Below are 21,155 nucleotides of genomic sequence, written 5' to 3'. Positions count from 1 at the left end.
TGCATCGCTGCTCTCCCACTAATCCACAGTGACACATTTCACCATTCAAATCTCACGCAGAGAGTGCCTGCCTCGCTGCAGCTGATAATATGCAATGCGCCACAGAGAAGCAATCAGACGATTTAACACAGAAATAAACAAGTAGTTCGCACATGACAGGTAATTCATCATTAATGACTGTAATTTCCAGCAGTCATTTCTAGTTCTGGGCCTTTATAGTTCACGTGTCAACATGCTACTTTTGCTCTGTTCCATTGTGACAATCACACAGGCCAATGCATTCAGGCTGAAGTTATAGCATTATGCAATGTTAAATGAAGCAGTAATGGTTTGGATGGTGCGCTTCTTTTCAACTGGAAATTATGCTAACATAACTCAATAACTTAATCTGTGATGTTGTCGCATTGGAAACTTTCATGCTAATGTTGCAAAAAAAAAAAGGATGTCATGAAGCCCTATAAGATGAAATAGTGAAGCTAAGTGGATGGGGTATAGTTCAACTAGCACCATATGGTTTACATCCTCCACCTCCTGTGATGAATTTTCAGAGCGTATCGATCCAGGACATTCATAATCTCCCTCTGCTCTTTGTGTTTCCGGAGGTTTACGGATGGCAGAGGTGGCTGCCGACACCAGGAGACAAAGAGGGAGGGAGGGGAAATGGTAGAGTTGAAACCAGGCCCAAGGACAGCTTGTTACACTCACTGGAGTGTAAAGACAATCAAAAATATGGGACATTTATTGGTACATTAGGAATTTTAAACTATCAGTTGCAATACAATGAGGTTGGGTGCACTATTCTAGGCACCTATGGTATATTAAAAGGAAACACATTTTCTGACCTGATAAAATGACCTAAAGTGAGGGACAAACAATATAAGCATTTAATTAGGAAAAGTTCAAATGAGGAAATTGAAAAGGTCATATCAAATTTAATATCCTCTCCAAGGTTCAATAAAATGAAAGATCTGCTGAACCCAAAAATGAAGGACAAATTCAATCATTTGCTCAAGACCTCCCTTAAAGAAGCAGTGATTTCACTGATACCAAAAGAGGATAAAATTATTACATTGCCTACATTTTGGCAAAAGGAATTGAAAAAAAATCCTCCTCTAGATAATAAATCTAGATCACACAGGTTTTATTCAGCAAAGGCAGACCCAAGATAACATTTGCTGAATGCTACATGTGAACATATGGGGGTAGTACTATTGGGCCTTGATGTAGAAAAAAAGATTCTGATCAAGTCGACTGGGATTTTCTAAATGAAGTATTAAAGAAATTTGGATTTCATCAGACTCTTATTAAAACTATTCAAGCATTGTATAACAGCCCAAGGGCAAGAATAAAAATAAATGGAGCCATATCAAACTCCTTCGCCCTGAAGAGAAGGACCAGACAGGGCTGTTTAAGAAGTCCATTACTGTTTGCAATATTTATTGAAGCATTAAGTCAGAGGATCACTCAAGATAATAATATTATAGGTATAAAAATGCTGGGTCAAGAACATAAAATGTCCTTATTCACAGATGACATTTTAATTTACCTGTCAAACCCAAAGAGTTTGTTTTTAAAACTATTGTCATTCTTAGATATTTTTAGTTCTGTCTTGTGCTATAAATTGAACATTCCAAAGATACAAATATTAAGTTTCAATTACAGGCATAGCCAGAGCATAGGTGCCAATATTGAACTGGATTGGGATTTGGATCACGATAAGATATCTAGGAATAAACATCCAAAAATTGTTTAAATTATACATCTTAAATTTTAGCCTTTAATGTCAGAAATAAAGGAAATAAAGAGTTATTATACTTGTTTATGGGATAAATTAATATTGCAATACATTTGGGAATGGGGAAACTAAGGGATAAGCTCAAACTCTTCAATTAGCTAAGAACAAGGGAGGACTTGCACTCTGTCTAGAGACTATTATATATTGAAAAACTTATTTTGTTCAATTCTGATTACCAAGCAAGATGGGAAGAAATTGAAGGGAACATATCAGGCACAGGAGAAGTTCCAAATCAGGCACAGACACCTTCTTTTTTTCTAATTTGTGAGTTTTTTCTCTAAAACAAAAAACACTCAATTTCCCAGTGTTATATGATTACACCAGAAAATGCTGAATAGATGGATCACTCTGTAAATTTAACTAATGATGATGTAAATTACTGCAATGACATGATTTCAAATGAAGAAAACTAAAAGAAAAAAAGAGACAGGACACAATTAATAGATTCGTCAGGCTGAGACTGGGTTTGACTGAATTTTTGACTATGTCAGAGGCTTAGCACAGTAACCCGTGTGGCTGTTATCCACTTAGAATGCTACACATCAGATTACCACTTAATTGGTACAATTTTCCCTTGAATGTTTTGTTCCCATCACCTACACCACCCCTTCTTTTTATTTAAAGAGCATTATTAATAATGCCTTAAGCAGTATTAATGTTTTAACTGCCAAGCTGACAGCAAAAAACTGTGTGGGCTTCGCTCTAAAAAAAGATGCATACTAAGATCAAAGTACGCAGAAAATTCACAGGGGTCAAATCCAATCTCACCATGCTCCACTCACAATGCCAAAAAGAAAAAAAAGAAGAAAAAAAACCCTTCCTCTGAGCTCTTTGAAGAGTCGAGTTTGGAAATGACAGGGAACAAAATAACAGGTTGGATGAGGAGCAAAGTAGGGTTTAAACCGGGGTGAAATACACACACACACAAACAGCCAGTGCATCACTTAGGTCAGAACACATCTGTCATAACATAACTTTGCAGACATATGAAAGAATGGTTGATTATTTACTACATATATTGTAAATCCAATGACAACTTAGTGAGTATAATTGTAAAGCTGCAAAGGAAAAACATCTCTCTGAAGGACTGGGTAACATGAGCAGGGGATTTCCCAATGTCCTAACAAACCAAACACCTCTAGTGACTGATTGAATTAAAAGTCACTGCTCATACATCATCAATGTCATTTAGTATTTGGGATGCATGCATTATCAGCAAATTAAACAAGGAAATACTCCAAAGCTACCATAATCTTTTTGGGGCTATTTCTTACATTCTCTATTTGATTTATCTGCACAGCCAACTAAAAGTAAGCCAAAAAACAAACAACAACAGTTTGTCACAGCCATCTCTGATGAGTTAGAGGCGGGAATGTGACTGGCGTGGTGCCAGCTTGTTGCAGCGGCCAGCTTGTTGCAGCGGTTTAATTATCTGACCTTCCCGTCGACTGGCTCACAGGCTCCCTGCAGATGGCAAGTGCTAATCAATGTCACCCTCGGCAGTGTGATGATAAGTAGCCATGACACCCCTTATTCTCCCCTTCCCTCTCTCGCTCTGTCTCTCGTCACATATCTTAAACTTCATTTTCCCTAACGTCTTTATCTCAATAGTTATGGGTAGTATGCTGGTAGCCCCTTTTTCCTATTTTGGCTCTTTTCCAAACCTTTTCTCTCTGCCTCTCTTTTTAGCTTCTCTCTTCCTTTCACATGCTTCTCTTTCTCTGCCCTTTTTTCACCTTTCCTCTAGCTTTTCTTTCACTCTCATCTCATCTGAGTCTCCTTGAGTCCCCTATCACTCTTTCCCTGTCCTCCTATCTTCGGTCCTCTATATTGTTAGTGTAAAGTCAAAGGCTCAAGGTCTCGTGTAAAAGAACTCCTCCACTTAGCAGAATGTATTTGTATTCCTGGGCTCACAGTGCTGAGGCAGCGCCAATACTTTGTTCAAGCAGTGGCAAAGTGCTCTCATCTCCCCCATCACTGGGCGACCTTGGTGGTCCCCTATACCTGACTTCTAGGAGCAGATGTGTATGTGTACTTAGTATGTTTATATCTACGTGTGTGTGTGTATGTGTGAAAGTGTGTGGGATCAGTTATCAACCTTTTCTAATTGACCTCTCCTCACACATGTCATTGAGGCACCAAAGTCTCTCAGTGGTGCCTTCGTGTCCTTGAGGTGAACACCGTTAGTGTGCGTAACAGCTTGTAGGTTCGTATGAAAAGTAATTAGAAAAGAGAGTGAAAAAATAATCTCCAGTGGATCTTGCAATAACACAGTTCTCATCTCACGCAGCTGCTAATTTATTCATGAATCCATCACTGTGGTTTGCAGTTTAGAACATATTGTAGCTGAATAACATCACATGCTGAAAAAGACTGAGCTTATTCACAGCGGGCAGGGAATTTACTGTTGAAAATAATCATTATCTACATGAAATGACAACAGTGAGGTTTAATATCACTGAGACTCTCATGTTGTTTAGTGTTGGGTACAATGTGCTAATTAGAGGCCAAACAGATTCACAAAAACAGAGACACAGGAGAAGCCCCATAACAGGCACATGATGAGCAAATGTACAAAGGAGTTTCTTGTAGTTTAAGACATAAATTTGTACCAAATCAACCTGAACTGAAGTCATTTAAGGTAGCATATTGATTAAAGTCTATGGATGTCATAGAGGGAAAAGCAATCATCATACAGTCATACAGTATTCTTGGCCCAACACTAATTCATCTTCACGTTTAAACGAAAGTGACATCAAAAATAATAAAATAAACAAATCAATAATTAGCTACAAGATTGCTCACAAAAAAAATAAGCTGGGAATAAGCTGATTGGATAGTTGTTTGGGGTCGAGGGTTGCTGACTAAACTCACACTGGGGCTTATCAGGACAAACAGCTTTCTGAATGATAACAAGGTTAATGATGGTCAAATAGATGGAGGAGGGAATGCACCTCATCATCATCACCACCTCACTGCCTCCGGGGCCACCATCATCATCATCATCACCACCAACATCATCAGGACCCACATCACCATCTTTAGCTAATCGTGTGTGTGTGTGTATGTGTGTATGTGTGTATGTGTGTGTGTGTGTGTGTGTGTGTGTGTGTGTGTGTGTGTGTGTGTGTGTGTGTGTGTGTGTGTGTGTGTGTGTGTCAGCTGCTGAGCCATAATGGAAACCTCAGGGTTGTGGATGAGCAGAGGAGGGGGTACATTGATGGATGTGTCTGGTCACTGATGCAGGGTGTCTCTAGTTTGGAAGAGAGACGGAGAGAGGGAGAAAGATGGAAAGGGAGTAAGACACCGAATGAATGGAAATGTGGAAAGAGGTTTAAGAGCGAGAGAGAGAGAGGGAAAGAGAGAGAGAGAGACAGAGAGAGACAGAGAGAGAGAAAGAGAGAGAAAGAGAGAGAGAGAGAGAACAAACAGACACAGGGTTATATTGATACAAATAGAGACAAGGAATGATGGAGGGCAGGCAGCAGACTGTCTGTGTATGAGCGGAATCACAGTAGTAACATAATAAACCCCCCAAACACACAAACACACCATCACACACATTTATTCGCAATTAAAGCCAATTCTAAACAAGCACATGAACCAGCTAAAACAGCACACATTCCTTTGTGTGCATGCAGATTGTGTTAATGTGTACATGTTGTGCATAAACACATATATACATGGAGAATGTCCTGATCTACTGCCCTCTTACAATACACACAAGGTAAAGCCTTAGCTGTAACTGTGGGAACTCCTGACACCACTTTTCATTTGGAAGACTTCTAATTGGTCAATTGCATACCCCTCATGCTCAATCAGCTGTTGCCTAGCAACTGCAGTCCGGAAGAGCAGGAGGAGAGGAGCAGGGAAAAAGGGCTGGGCAAAAAGTGAGAGCAGAGCAAAAGAGAGGTGCAGGTGATGGTGGAGGTCGGGAGTAATTGTGTGCTTATTGTGTTCGATCAAGGAAGAGAGGGAGAGAGGGAGAGAGAGAGAGAGAGAGAGAGAGAGAGAGAAATAGTGCAAAGAAGGACAAAAGCAGAGGGTGAGGGTGGGAGAAAAACCACCCTGCACATGGAGAGATGGAGAGAAAGTAAAAAGAGGTAAATATTGTCACCCAATTTCATTTTCGACAGATTCACTTGAACAGGCTCAGCCATGCACAACCACATGTCCAATTTACCAGCCTGAGAGTCAACAAACATTGTACCTCTGAAGCAGTCCTTAGAGTGCTTTCCTGCATGATTCACTGATAACGCTGGCAGCTTACACATACCGTACACTGTTGTCCTTCACAAGGCAAATACCAGTGCATTGCCAAAGCATGGCAAAACATACTGGGTAAATATTCTCCACACAAATGACGAAATCTTGTGTAAATGGCAAACTAGGCCAGACATCCAGGTTTTCTGAAACCTTCCTTTCAAAAAAAAAAAAAAAAAATAGATTGAGGAATAGGTCTAGACAAGATATTAAAAAAACATGAACATGCTTTAAAAACAACTTTATTGATTAAACATTCAGATTCAAACACGCAGACTGTTGAGTCCTATTAGATGTCAAATAAAACCTTTTCGAACACCAAACATCTAACACTGCATACAGGAGTGGGCTTATCTTGACTTAATTTGATTAGGATACTATCAAAACACTCTAACCATCTGCAATGAACTTATCTAACACCATGCATGTTGTATCTGATTGGTTAGCCAAATGGTACTTTTCCATTGCATGCTGTGGGAGTGTCCACCTGTTGCACATTTCTGGAACAACATAGCTCCCGAATCGTCTCAGCTGTTCTCTGTAATGGTGCCCATAACCACATTTGTCTTTCTCTCAGATGATTTGTCAAAACAACAAATATGGATTGTTTTAGCTGGTCGAGCTGCTGCTACAAAAATCTCTTCTTCTGTCCCAGTCTGGCATTGAATTCTCCCTTTTCTCAATGTCATACCTGGAGCTTCCTACTACGTGAAATAATAATGCTACCGAAATTTCCATTAGTGTATGGGGTAGGTCTACTTTCCCTGTGTTCAAACTTTAATATGAATGTTTAATGTCCTCTGTTATGTTAAAATCATCCTAACTCACCTTACTTATATAGTTATTGTTTTTCATTAATGTGATAAAATGTAAGTCCTTGCTTTTGCCAGTTTTTAAAGTTATTTCACAGAATCTCTTTTAATAATGCAGTAGTCTTTCTTTATGTAGGTTGGGGTTTTTTAGTCCAGGTGGAGTTAAGTCGTGACTCTTTGTGCTGGCTGGGACATGTAAAAACTGGCAAGGCTATAAACAGAAGCGGATATCCCCAAGGTACACCTGTGACACACTTTCTTGGACTACCTTGAAGGACTACAAAAAAGCAAGCCAACGTCAGAGGCGCCGTTCAGCTCTGAGCCCAGCTCCCTGAGTAATACTTGCCGAAACGGCTACAACAAAACAAAGTCTGATATTTGTCTTCATCATTGAACTGATTTAAAATTCAAATGCTAAGGTGATTACGTGGTTTCATATCAGCAAGATGAGAACGCTTATTTTAATGGACGCCTCCAGATTAGCAGAGCTGATCTGAAAATGCTATTAACATTGGAGCTACCTACAGTAGAGCTGCATGTCTTACATTCACCACAACACAAGAACTTGATGAAATCTAATAATGCATCTTGCACACAATAACAAAATCTTACTGTAACCATAACAATGCATGACCATCCTTTTGGGACAGGCAAGCTTTCAAATGCACTTGCAGCTGTACAAATCACCAAGAAATGTGTGAGGTCTGAGTAGCTTTCCCTTTTGTTCTCTCCCTTCCTTCTTCCCTCCAGAGGTGGTCGATGAGAAAAGGCCTAGGTGGGTGGTGGTTATCCCTTAATGACCCAGTTTACTTTGAAAAGGCATTGATCTCAGCCAGTGCTTTACTCAAGGCTAACAAAGGAACCTCAAAGCTCATCTGGGCACCATCTTAGCACAGCAGTGTCAGTGGATAATGCTGCAGATGACATTGCTCTTCATTCTGCAGAACAAATACTTTATGATTCTCAGTTCTTGTCATATCACATCTTTGTATCTATAAGTGGGGATATGGTCAGTCCATATTAAATCTCTGTGTACAGTCCAGGCCTATAGCTTTATCCGAGATAAAATTAAATAAAATTCTATGTATTTACCAAAGAACACCTGGTCTGATATAATACATGTTTGCAGGATTACTTTATTTGTGTTTTGTTAAGTACGATTAAGACAAATTTCAGAAAAAATATTCTGATCAAAAAGAAAATTTCAATCGAAATTGGGGTATTTCCTATAGAACATTTAATTTCGAAAATGCCAACTGGATTATATGAAATGCAAACAGGGGTGTTATGTGGGAGGAGGGGGAGGAACAACACTGTGGGCAGGTAAGTGTGTGGGTGTCTAACAGCATTATTAAAAGGAGCATACTGGTGTTTTTACATATAATCCACTGCAGTGCACACAATTTTCCAAAGCATACCAACACTATTTGGATTTTCCATTATTTTTTCTACCTTTAGACAGTGGCAGTTTCAGTAAATTTTGTTACAGTAAAGAATTCAATGTACAGTGTCTTGAAACAGGTAAAAGAAAAAAAGTAGATGCTCTGTCACATTTTTGTGACTTTTTGTTAAACCTGAGTCTATGTCATTGGGCCCTACATAGTATATATGGTGGACATTCAAATGTATGCCATGTGGAATGTCTCTTTTTTAATAAATCAATGCAGAGGTGAAGAGCGTGTGTGGGAATTTACTTGCTTTTTATTGCAGACTAGAGCTAATAAAGTAATATTATCACTGTATGGTAATTGAATTGCAAGCCCATATTGTATTATTCAAACCTGTCTCATATTGGTGCATACAATTGCTTGTGGGAAACACCAACCTTTGAGATTGAAGGGGAGGCTGTTTACGATGAATTGATGAGATGTGTTGTAGGAAAAGCAATACACACGCATGGTCTTTGTAAATAGATTGAATATGGTAGCTTCTTATAATAAAAAAGTGTTGCTGTTTAGTCTTGGCAGGGCTTCCCAGAAACACATGGATACACCCACCAGGAAGAGGTTATAAAAACAATATTTTTGACTGCAAAGGTGACAGACTGTTCACTGTGATGTATTACCTATCTCAAATGTTTTAAGTGTCTGGAGGCAGATTTTATTACCGAACAGACATGAGCTGAAACCACTGGGTTCCTAGAAGACAGACTAAAGTAGAAAAAATATTTTTGTAAAGTGGTACAGCAGAAGAAAACCTGTATTGAAATTGCAACATGTCATGCAACATCTAAAACACCAATATAGTTCTTTAAAATCAAACAATTACTGACTGGCTAACCACAACCCACATAGACTCCCAGAAAAGCAGGACATTGACTGTCAGCCGAAACTTGTCATCCATCAAGTTAGAGGAACTTTGTTTGGCGTATGTCTTACACCCGCTGGTCACTTGCCTCTTTCCCCAACCCACCTGCCCAACACCCAATCCTGGCTGGAGATGGGGACATAGCTGGTTGTCTCTCACTTCCTTTGAAGAGGTGACATGGAATTGGAAAGTTGATAAAGCAGGAGACGGTGAATTGAGAGAAAAAAGGACGGCGTGAGGGGAAGAAAAAAAAAGGCCATGATAAAGCAAAGAAAGAAAGGGAACTTGAGAAAGGAAAGCAATGAAGGTAAAAGAAAAAGGAATGTTTCAGGTCAGAGTCTTGTCTACTGCTGTTACAAGCTTGTTTTTCGATTTTCTCTGCTTTTCCAGTGCGCTCCCATGGGGTAGGTGCTGGCCAAATGACGAAGAGCAGGAGGAGAGATGGGAGCAGGAGGTATAAATAAAGAAGGCTTCGCAAATAGAAAAAGAAGCTGGTAACGCAGCTCTGATGGAAAACATTTTTTTTTACAGAAGAATTACAGAAGTGAAATGTATAGTTGACGGATGTGGGGCACCAGAAGAGAGAGAGACCATTCCACAGTAAGCAAACATACATGGTGAGGAAAAGGAAAACATATTAAATAAAAGATAGGAGATTGAATGTGAGAAAAAGTCATACCTGTGGGAGCAACAGAGTGTGTTAGCAGGTCTGTGAGAGGACTCTGAGAAAGGTTGCTGACAAAAGTGAGAAAAGGATGACAGACAGAAAAGATGGGTGAAAAAAGGTCTGTCTAAGAAGATTAAAAACAATTAACCCAGTATTTAAGTATTGAGTTACTGCCCACTTACCATGGTCATTTTCAAGCTATATTGAAAATAACTTAACTGTAGGGTTATAACTAACGATTATTTGATCAGTCAATTAATCAATTATTTTCTAGTGTAATCTATACGTTTTTGCCTATAAAAAGGTAATAAAATGTTTTTGTTTTTTTAAAAGAAAAGAATAAAAGCCGATTTTTCCTTAAGCCCAAGATGTTGTCCTACAAATGTCTTGTTTTGTTTGTATCAACAGTTCACAAAAAAAAAAAAGACTAAAGAAACCAAATTTATTAGAATTCATTTTCACATTTAAGGAGCTAGAATCAGAGAATTTGACATTTTGTCTCTTTAAAAATGACTCAGAGTGATTAATTATCTATCAAAATAGTTGGCGATTTATGTAATAGTTGACAACTAATTGATTAATCGACTAATTGTTGCGTCTCTAATGAACCGCATAAAGATCCAAATGTGACGATGCACCACACTGCATTCATACAAACCTCTAAATACAGCTTATGGAATTCACATAACACAGGACACAGGACAGGAGAGGCAAACAGTAACTGCCACAAACTACTATCAAACAACCATCGTTAACAGCGACTGAAATGGATTCAGATCATGATTACATAAAGAACAAATGATAGCAGGTGTCTGCTGTCAAATTAGTCCCATACAATTATTAATAGAAATTACAACAGATGCAAAAACTGGCCTTCTCATATGTTGCCTCCAGTATGTCTGCTGTCTACAACGCCCTTTTCTGATATTATATTAATAAAAATCTTTTTCTATCCTATAAATATATTACATTTAAATATCGTGACAACAGATGTTTCACAGTCTATGAGCAAGAGAAATGGCAATGCAATACAAGCAAGGCCACTTGAGCTGTATTACATAGCCATTAGTAAAAATGGATACATCACATCTAACCACCTGTTTCATGTTAAGACCAGGTTCAATGGAGACCAAAGACTGTCCTCTTTAGTCTCTAGTCAGACCAGTGTTGCATCTCAGCTGTCATCTGTTTACCTGAGCTCAGCCTGGCAGTGAGGTCCCTATCTCCATCTCCACTGCGGGCTTACATTCAAATTAATCACCACCATCTCATAACGGCATATTTCAATGAGGCATTAGTGAGTCATACTGGCTTGCTACTGCAGAAATGGATGAGTGCATTGTCAATGCACTGGGATAAAACTCTCCCTCTCTCTTTCTCTTTCTCTCACTGTCGTTTCTCTCTCTCTTGGCTAACTACATACTGGTGGGGGCAACAGAGGCAGTGAGAGGCAGGGGGAAATCTCTGTGAGAGCTCCTGAACTTCTGCATGGAAATCTGTGTGTGTGTGTGTGTGTGTGTGTGTGTGTGTGTGTGTGTGTGTGTGTGTGTGTGTGTGTGTGTTTTCTGCTATGCTTTCCAAAATCACTCATTGGTTCTCTATCAGGTACAGATTCTTCTCTGCATGTGTCACCATGCTGAAGTGGGAGCCCTAACTTGCTATTTTTGTCTCATGGATCAACAGTGCCGCTCTCCGCGTTATGGATGTCAGAAACCATGGCCGTTGCCATGGTGATGCCACACTGCAATATTCTTTTGCAGCCCGCCTGCCGATGCTTGCAGCAGCTTCCAAGCCAAGGAAAACGACAGAGGAGGGAGGGGAAGGAAGAGGAGACAAGAGGAGAGCCTAGAGTAGAGGGGGTCTGCGGCAGGATCCACCAGAATGCTAATCATCCTTTCTCGACAGTTTGTCCTTCATTATGCAGGAGACAATGCCCAGGTCTATGAGAGAGGGCGTCAATCCATACGTAAACACATATGCATATGTACAAAAACACACCCATGCATGAGTGGGCACACACAATCCACGCACACATATACAGGCTGAAGTATACACAGAATCTCGTATGCATGAACACAGATACACAGTGCAACAAACACAAACTTGAACAATCCACACACATGCCCACATGCTTTAATACACGTGTGTACAGTGACACTGCAACATGTGGCAGTACTGCAGGGTTTAATCTGATGGCAACCAGTAGTCTGCTCTGCTGCTGAAACATCCACGCCATTAACAAATGCTCAATTATTAACGAGCCACAAAATGGATCTAATTGCTCACTGCAGCCAAACGTCTCCATCAGCATTCCCAGGATGTGCCTGGAGCAGCCTGAGTTATTCCTGCTCTCAATAAGCTCTCTAGAGAAAAAAAGACACTGATATGCAGAATATTTCCTGTGCTGTAAGGATTTAGGGGTCTGACCAGTGTAAAGAATCAGGCAAGAAGGGGGAGTTGCAATTACCATCTTAGCCAAATTGCCTTTAATCTTATCAACATTTTTATTAAATTCAGCATTAGTTGGTTTTATGTACAGCAGATACTGAAGTGCAGATCAGAGGTTGGGGACATTATCAAGGTCACAAGTCATATCATCTGCATACTGTAATTAAAACTGAAAGCTTGAAGTGCAGCCATAAAATAAGACGCGGGGGTATGTCCTCCTTTCTTTTATTTCGGAGGGTATTAAATCTGTCATGTTTTATGAAGTATTCTATTGTCAGCCTCCCTAGTTTCATCTTCTTGCTAATGTTAATAAAGGATGCAAAGGGGGATGCCCCAGTTTTGCTAATGGTGGTTTGTTAAGCTTAGCTTCCTGGATTCAGAGCAGGGGGTTCACCCCTGGTGATGCAGAGGATTGACTCTGTCCATGTTTCTACCGTATAAGTCTTAGTTGATTAACATATGTGAGATCTTCTCCCTCAAATCTTAACTATGGCAAGTTACATGTAAGAGCTTCCATTTCAGTATGCTGTGCCTCAGTAAAACACTTAATTCCTTAATGCCTTCACACTGTATGTATATATTGTAAATAATACGTTCCCCTGTTGATTCTGAGTCAATATGGAAACCCCAAATGCAGTGGGTCAGCAAGCACAGTGACAGTTCAATAAAACCACGTTGTAATGCTGCATACCCTTGGGTACAGCAGGTAGATGCAGCTCTGTAAAACCAAGGTCAATGTTACTCCCAATCCTCCACAGTGGATAAGAGAAATGCAAGGCGGGAGGAGGGGACACTCTGACAAAGACAAAGAGAGAGACAGAGCGAGAAGAAGACACCGTAGAGAAAAGGGGGTGTCGCAGGGTAGTCGTGGCCTAGCATGATATGAGAGCTCACAGGAAACTGGGTAGCTAATGGTCCTTCTCCTTGTGCCAATTAGTGTAAGTCAGTCAGAGCTAGTCTCATTGGCTTCTGAACTCCATGGAGACCCTCCACTATGGTCCTAATCCCCAACACCCCCACTGCCTCACCTTATCACCCCTATTCCTTCTAAGTGGGCTTTCAGACTGAAAACAGCCATATGTTAGAAAACACAAGGGGCCACCTTCATTGTGGGACGTGTTGCTACAGGTACTACTAGTGAGAAATGGAATATGATCCACAAAGACCGGTTTGAATAATATATCCATGTGTTAGGTTTATTAGATGCCTGAAGACTGCACAATGTTTATGAAAATGAAAATACTCGACATGAAACAATAATATGTGGCTGATATTGTTTTTCCCAAAAAAATGTATAATCACCACAATAAAAACCTTACATGGCATCTACTCTTTCTTCCTGATTAAAATTCCAGAATCTAATTATGCAAAACAACTTTATTTCAAAAATTTGCATGTCTCTTACTTTACTGTAAAGTCCATTCTCTGTGTTTGTACACTAACAGCTTCAAGTTTACACGTCACATTTGTGTAAGTTGAATATTTGGCCTTCAAACTAGTCACGATACCACAAATCATGCTAAAAGGCCCACCCTTTAAAAGCTGAGCATAGGGAAACTTTCCAATTTCTGCACCCAGTGAAGCTCAAACATTTAACATGTAGTAAGAAAATCATATGTTTGAGTGGAAGGGGAACCCGCTCCACTTTTTTTTTTTTGCATTCTGTGTGAAGACCCTTACTGTGCCAACTCAACAGCTCCATGGCCCTCCTTCACAGTAGACATTCTGATTTGTCATAGTAGGAAAAGCACAGGTGTAACTAATAATGTTAATGATGGCTTCAATCTATTCAAGTGCCCCAGTAAGCCTTCACAGTGTGCCATTGAGCCAAGATGCACAGTAGCAGTGCAGCTAAATGTGTTTTTCTTATTGTTACATGAAATGTCAAAATGTCTCCTGTAGAAAAAGACCTACTGAAATGAGTAGGGAGGTTGGGTTTATTGAACTGAGCTAATATTATTCTGAATGTCTAATTCTCCTTTGATCGTGGTTAAATATGTTAATTTGTTTCTCTTTAAAATGCCTTATATCGCTTATTACCATGAACACAATGGTTGCCTATACTGTGTTATCATTCTCTCTTCTTCTTCCTCTCTGTTTTCTATTTGGGTTGCCTTCTGGTTTCTGGTCCCACCTGACAGGCCGGGGAGGCCCAGGGCACAGAGGAGCTCCAAGCTGCCTCTCTCCCAGCTGAGCCCCAGGAGGGTCCACTGCTGCTGGTGCTGGAAATCTGGCAGGCTGGGCAGGCATGTGGAGCCTCAGCCCAGGCATGCAGATCCACGACCCCAGGGGGGATGCAGACTCCTACACTGAGTTGTTAATATATTCACAACACTCCCCTGGCCGGGGGCTTAGAGTCTGAGAATACTCCACGAGGACCTGACTGCACACACTGACAACATTCACAAATGAATATGTTAAGCAAGACTTTGCTACACCCTTTAGGCAGGCTTAAATATATAAGTGGCTATCATAACAAAGGAAATATGGCTTTGTCTAGAGTTGTACAAATGTGTTAAGTATCCCTTCTAAACACGCCAAAAGGAGCACAATAATGTAAATAAGTCTGGCAAGATATCATGCATCTCTACCCTAGTTTCTTCCCCAGAGATCTCCCACAGGACTCTTTTTATCAAGGAGCAAGATCGGGGAAAAAAAATCTTCCAGTACTCTTAAATATGCAACATTTATCACTTTCATTTAACTGAAGGCATGCAAAAGTCATAACTGGGTGCAAGACAATGTCAGCTACCCTTGCCTCCCCCGTAGGATATCTGTAACAAGCAACATGAAAATCAATTCCATATGATCAAAAGAAGTCTCCATAAAGATCCACCACTGACCCTGCCTTTTGCTGCAATGACCTTCTGATAACCTCTGTTTAGTAGAAGGGTCACTGAGGATCCATCCTGTGCTGTCAATTTCCAAGGACTTTGGGCTCTTGGGAGGTAGTTACATACAGAAGTCTGGGGGACTTGAAAGACAACTCATTAGGGAAAATCTCCACTTTACAGCACCCATGGTCTGTGGTCTTCAAAAGCACATGATTTAATCTGAGCTGCAGAGGAATAATTGCTCCTGGCTGTCAGTTGTTAACAGCAGCAGTAAAGTAAACAGACCCTCTCCTGTTACACTGAGGTATTTGTCAGCACATAAAAGGAATAACAGAGCAATGTAAAAATTGATTTTTCAATAATTATATTGCTCCACCAACTCACCTTATGACATGGACCTATACAGTAAACAGGTATGAAAACTATGTCCAACCTAATGAAAACATCAGGTACAATATAACTCACTGGCATATTTTGATTCAGACAGAAATCACCTCTACAATGCATTTCTTTTACAATGGTTTAATGTGAGCCTATTTTTGTGTTTAACAGCTATTTTTGTGTTTAACACCTGCGTTGGTTTTGTAGCCTCTTATGCTTAACTAGTGGAACGCTGAAACATTTATTTTAAGCCATGAGCTCATATTCTCAAAAACAAAGAAACAAAACAAACAAACAGAAAAAGCTTTTTTTTTAAATATCACATGCAACATTTCAACCCCAGTCTTTAAACACTCTGCTGGACAAACTGAAAATGAAGCATTTCTCAGCTTCATACTATAATATAAGCCGTGGGGTCCAACATGAACACACCATTTTCTGCATTTTTTTTGGGAGATTTTCTGTGTCTGATTTTTATTGTGTCTTCTCACTAGTTTGAAGTGAGCAGGGCTCATTTGGTAAAAAACTGAGTATCCTGTTTTTGTGTGCACCAATCAGGATTTACAGCAACATTGGAATAAAAATGTGATGACAGTTGGGGGGGTTGTTTGCTGATGTTGCCAGTTCACTGTCAAATCTGATCAAACAACACCCAAACAATATGATGAAATAGAGAAGTATCAAACTCTAATAAATAGTTATGAAAGATGTTTTTTCTGAACTTTAACTTTTGATTGTTGCATATTTACAAATGAGTATCTAATGTTAATGAGAACTTTCACCTATACAGACAGTTGTACATATTGAATACAATTTTATATCAAGGAAATATGGAAAAAATGAAAACTCAATTTCCCATTTTAACTAAATAGACTAATTCCTGCGAGAAAATAAAGGGTTCGGGTTAGCAGATGTGCTACTCACACTCTACATTCCCTTAATACTTCCAACAAGAAAGTGCAAATACGTCATATCACACTTGAAAACACACTTCGTACTCCATAGACCTCTGATGCCAAAGCTATGTTCATGTTAGCCAGTTGGGTGCAAAGATAGACAAATCCCACACCAATCACAGAAAAATCAGTCTGCTCAAGCCAATCGCAGCGACGCAGAGTTAATTTCAATTCTACACCACGCCACCTCTCCTGCAAGGAAAAACTGGTGCCAAGTGCCTCTTTTCCAATGGGCCTTGCCAATGTCTCACATCGAAGCTGGCAAATGTCCGGCCATGGGATGAGCACAGGAGGCAGCGATGGCTCACATCCTGACCCAAAAATAACAAGCACAACAAAGATGCTCATGCTACAGCCCAAGGCGGACATTTTGTTTGCCTAAACTCCAAACACACAGGCATTTTTAGCAAGAATCTGTGTCACTGGGAATCTCTCCCAGCTGAGGCAAATTATATGAACATAAACAAAATCACAGTCAAGCGCAAGTTTGGACGAGATGGAGAAAAATATTTAAATACACACTGACCTCCAAGCTGTATTCTTCCACAGTCCTCTTAAGCGGGTCCACAATCTGCCAGCAAATGAGGATGCACAAGTCGATTAGCAGCATCCCGCCAACGATAATCAACAACTTCTGGTCCTTTATGATCTGGAGGGGGGGAAATGAAGATGAGATACTTTTATTAGCCCAGTGGCGCACACCTGTTAATGTTGTGTATTAGTGTGTGTGTGTCTGTAGTGCAATTTCAAACAACGATGCTTGTTGACCACTGTAATTATGTAGACCGGGTGATTCTCAACCCATCTCAGGAACCAGAGCCCTGCTGGTTTTCATTCTAACCATCTAATCAGGGTCTGATTAGAATGCATTTAGCTGCAATTACCACCTACTAGGATAGAAAAAACAAGCCGAGGACCGAAACCTAATTCAGAATTTGATACTGGCATTCTTATACTCAGTGGCACATGCAGTACATTTAATGTGACAGCACTGGACTAGGACCGAGAGCCACTTCTGTCATTACTGTGCCACCAGCAACCGATGATTTTGTTGTCTTGTGGCCAAAGAGATCCACCCAACAAGAAGCAACACTGTCCACCACTAAAGCTCCTCTTTTGTACCATGAACTTTAGAGGGATGAAAGCCATGACCTGTTTGTGATCTTTATTTATAATAGCGTTTGACTGTCTGGAACCACAGATCAAAGGAAAGGTCAGGCAACACAGGCTGGGCTGCGTTTGGAGAGCATCACATAGCCCAGATGCAGCACAGTGGTATCGCACAGGTCTCCATCCGCCGGTGGGCTCAGGATGAGATGCATGAGCGGATTGTTTTTTTTGATCTGCTGTCTTTTGATGGTGTTGGCATTGAACAATTATATACAAGGCAAAGCAAGGGAAATGTCTTGTAGAAATGTTGCACTCTTTCGGGTGGTTAGAGGAAGGAGGAAGCAGAACTGAATATAAGGCCGCTTTAAAGCCAGTGAAAAAATATCTGATGCCAAGATGGACAACAATTCAAATCCCATATATTAAAGTGAATGAAATACATTCTGGTCAGACCTGTCTATGATTCTAACAATTTAAGAGTTGTGAAAGGATATTCAGGAGGTGTGACATGTTAGGGTAATTTACAAAAAGAGGTCTAAACCACCATCTGTTCAGCTGTGATACGCTACTCCAACACCAACTGAGCCTGCTAGACAAACTATCTAATGACTCTAAATTACCTGAAGTGTTACTGTATGTACCAAAATTCCCATAAATATCATCCCCCTCATACTACTGGCTTCTGGTGTATTTGTGTTTGCTGACACATTTGATTGAGAGAAAGACCAAATAACTGAAAACAATGAATGTGTATAAAGTGTTGACATAGGTTAGGGTTAGGGTTAGGGTTGCTTCTGACCATGGGATGTGGTTCAAAAGGTTTTGGATTATTTTTATGTTAAACTAATGTTTTTGAGGTCAGGAATAAGCTTTCATGCACAGCTACAGACATATACTATCTTGGCAAATTCAATCATGACATTTCTAAATAAACATCCGACCTTTCGATATATATGGGCTCTGATAACATCATGTGCGTTTAGCTACAAAGGGAAAATCTGAGGCCAATATAACAACAGTAAACTGCCACTGATCAGAATCCAAGAATGTGTGTGGAACTTTGATGAAACTTTGTGAAGTTGTTTATGACCTTTCTTTCAGACAAGCTCAACTGATGTGAACATAATTATTGTTTATTGTGTGTGTGTGTGTGTGTGTGTGTGTGTGTGTGTGTGTGTGTGTGTATTCTATGCATATGCATGCCAGGATAATGAGTGGATGAACACTGTGTGTGTCTGTTTGACTCTGTGTGTTCGTGGCACGTCTATCTGCCAATATGGCACTGAGGAACGCTCAGTACTGTAAATTACCAAGATGGGCAGACTCACAAGTAGCTGCTACACCGGTCTGATGGTGAGGGTGTTTTTGTGTTTAAATGTGTATATATGTGCATCTTTGTCAATGTAGTGTGTGTTTGTGTGTATTCGGAGAAGGAGGACATTGATTGAAAGCGTGCCCACCCTTGCGCTTTCTCTGGCACTAAGCTCTTTAAGAAGTGAAGGAGTGCCGGCCGGAGTCCATCGAGTGGAACCCTTATCAAACACACCCCTGATTTACAATCTGTGCTCTCCCAGTGGGCAGGAGAAAAGATGGGAAGAGGGAAGACAGCGGGAGGGATTGAGCGATGCAGTTCCAGCCGCTCTGTTTGAGGAAAAGATGGCTAACACTTGTTCTTGTCCCTCTACTGACAGTGGTTGGCAGATATTTCAGGGCACCAACAGTAACTATCACTCTACTGAAGCCAAAGCACCTGCACTCAGTCAGTAGAGAGGAAGTGTGATGTGTGTGGGCTCCAACGCAACACATCCGGGCCCTGAACCAACAGACGACACATCTTGAAGTTTCAGGGCTGTCTGTAGTAGGAGTGAATACTGCTTTTAAGGAAACATTTGTTGGGTCTCTGTTAGCTTGGCAAAGAGGGAGAAAGAGGGGGAGCTGAGCTGAGATAATTGGCTGTAAAGGTTCAGGGCAAAGCTCATGAAGGCAAAACTGTTTTTTTCCCCTCTCAACAAAAAGACAACTAATTAAATAAAATATGAAAGGGAAGTTCCAGTGGCTGAAAGACACAGCTGAAATAGTGTGGTGATCTTGTGTTGACCCGACTACAAAATTGCAGTGGGAGCACAAGCTTTTGGTTATCGCTTCTTGTCTTTTAACCTGTACTCTGGCTTCTTTCTGTCTTCATCTATGCTTTGCCCTCTTTTTCTCCAAATGTCTCCCTTTTCTTCTCACAGTACCCAACCTACTTTCTTTGGCATTTGTGCCGCTTTGTTTGTCTGCTCTTCTTGTCCCTTTCTCTGCCCTGTTTTGCCATTTTCCCTCTGTCTCTCCTCCCTCCCTTCTGCCACTACTTCCCAACATCCCTCCATCCACTCTGACTCTTTGATCCATCCCTCTTTCCTCTCTCTCTTCCTGCTCTATTTCTATTTCTCTCTCTCTCTCTCTCTCTCTCTGGCAGGCCACCCACACTCCCTCCAATATGCAAGATGGTGAGAGAGACACACACAAAAAGAGAGGGGGAGAACAAAAACTATAAATACAAAAAGGCCAAGCACAGTTACGACATTCGGTGAGTTCTGCACTACTTTATATAACTAGGCCAGTGAAACAGATTGTGTCAGATGTTTAAAAAAGCCATTTGTATTTTCTGAATCTTTTTTTTTCACAAGAGAAGATTCTAAAAGCAGGTGCCAGGGGCTGCCAGAGTGTTTGTTAAAAAGCACGAGTATGAATACAAGCACCCACGCACCAGTGTTGGGCTTTCAAATAGCGTGTGAAGCTTCCTGGATGAGACTGGCAGGTGTACATGTTTCAATGGAGATATTTGTGGTTGTATGAACTACAAGTTATCCCAGCTAACAGATGTACTGTACACAGTGTGACATAAAATACAAAGTAGGGAGGAAAAAACAACAATCAGATGTATCTGAAAAAGGGAATTTCTAATTTCCCTTTTGAAAATAGGCAGATCTAAAATCTTGCCTTGAAACCCTCTCCACTTACATACAAATATTTATTATAAAACATATCACATTCTTCAGTACCTTCTTCTTCATCTTGACATTTTTGAAGATTGCGTGCACCCTCCAGGTCTTGGCAAACATGGCGCCGAAAGCTGTTGTGTATCCAACAATGAGGATCCATGTCCGAACCTACCAGAACAACAGAAAAACACGTAACTATGTCACGTCTTTAACTGGTGATCAAGGCTTAAAACAACATCTGATCTGACAGCTATTTGCAACTTTTTCTCAAGAAGTTCATTCAAAATAGCATTGTGAAGCATACTAAAAATAAAAAGCTGTCAGATTTACTTCTCGTCTCTAAGTGTTGAGCTCTGGGAGAACATCCTGGACCTAGGAAGCTGTCAAACTCCTGAGAGCATTTCATCTTAATGAGAAACAAAATGTAGACCTTTTATTGCTTTGACACAAAAGGACACTGCCGACGTGTTTTAAAAGCTTAGAACTTGAATATAACCTACAAAATCCCAATATAGCCACAGAGTCTTGCTAGTGTGTATGCTGCTGTGTGTCTGTACACTTTAGGTGTTTGTGTGACACATGCTTGTTTTTTCCTTTT

At 40.4% G+C, this 21,155-nt stretch overlaps 1 protein-coding gene across 1 annotated transcript in view; it reads right to left on the bottom strand.

Moving 5' to 3' along the window:
* The window catches only part of gabbr2 (gamma-aminobutyric acid (GABA) B receptor, 2), a 179,677-nt gene that overhangs the window by 33,856 nt on the left and 124,666 nt on the right, over positions 1–21,155 (bottom strand). The window contains exons 12-13 of the mRNA XM_053333848.1: positions 20,618–20,725; positions 16,990–17,112 (exon numbers count right to left, since the gene is read on the bottom strand). Of these exons, the coding sequence (XP_053189823.1) occupies positions 16,990–17,112; positions 20,618–20,725 (231 nt within the window). The remainder of the gene's footprint in view (positions 1–16,989; positions 17,113–20,617; positions 20,726–21,155) is intronic.

This window comes from Scomber japonicus, chromosome 15 (genome assembly GCF_027409825.1).
Source record: "Scomber japonicus isolate fScoJap1 chromosome 15, fScoJap1.pri, whole genome shotgun sequence".
Classification (NCBI taxonomy): Eukaryota; Metazoa; Chordata; class Actinopteri; order Scombriformes; family Scombridae; genus Scomber; species Scomber japonicus.
The sequence above is the reverse complement of the archived record's forward strand: the minus strand, read 5'-3'. Positions and strand labels throughout refer to the sequence as shown.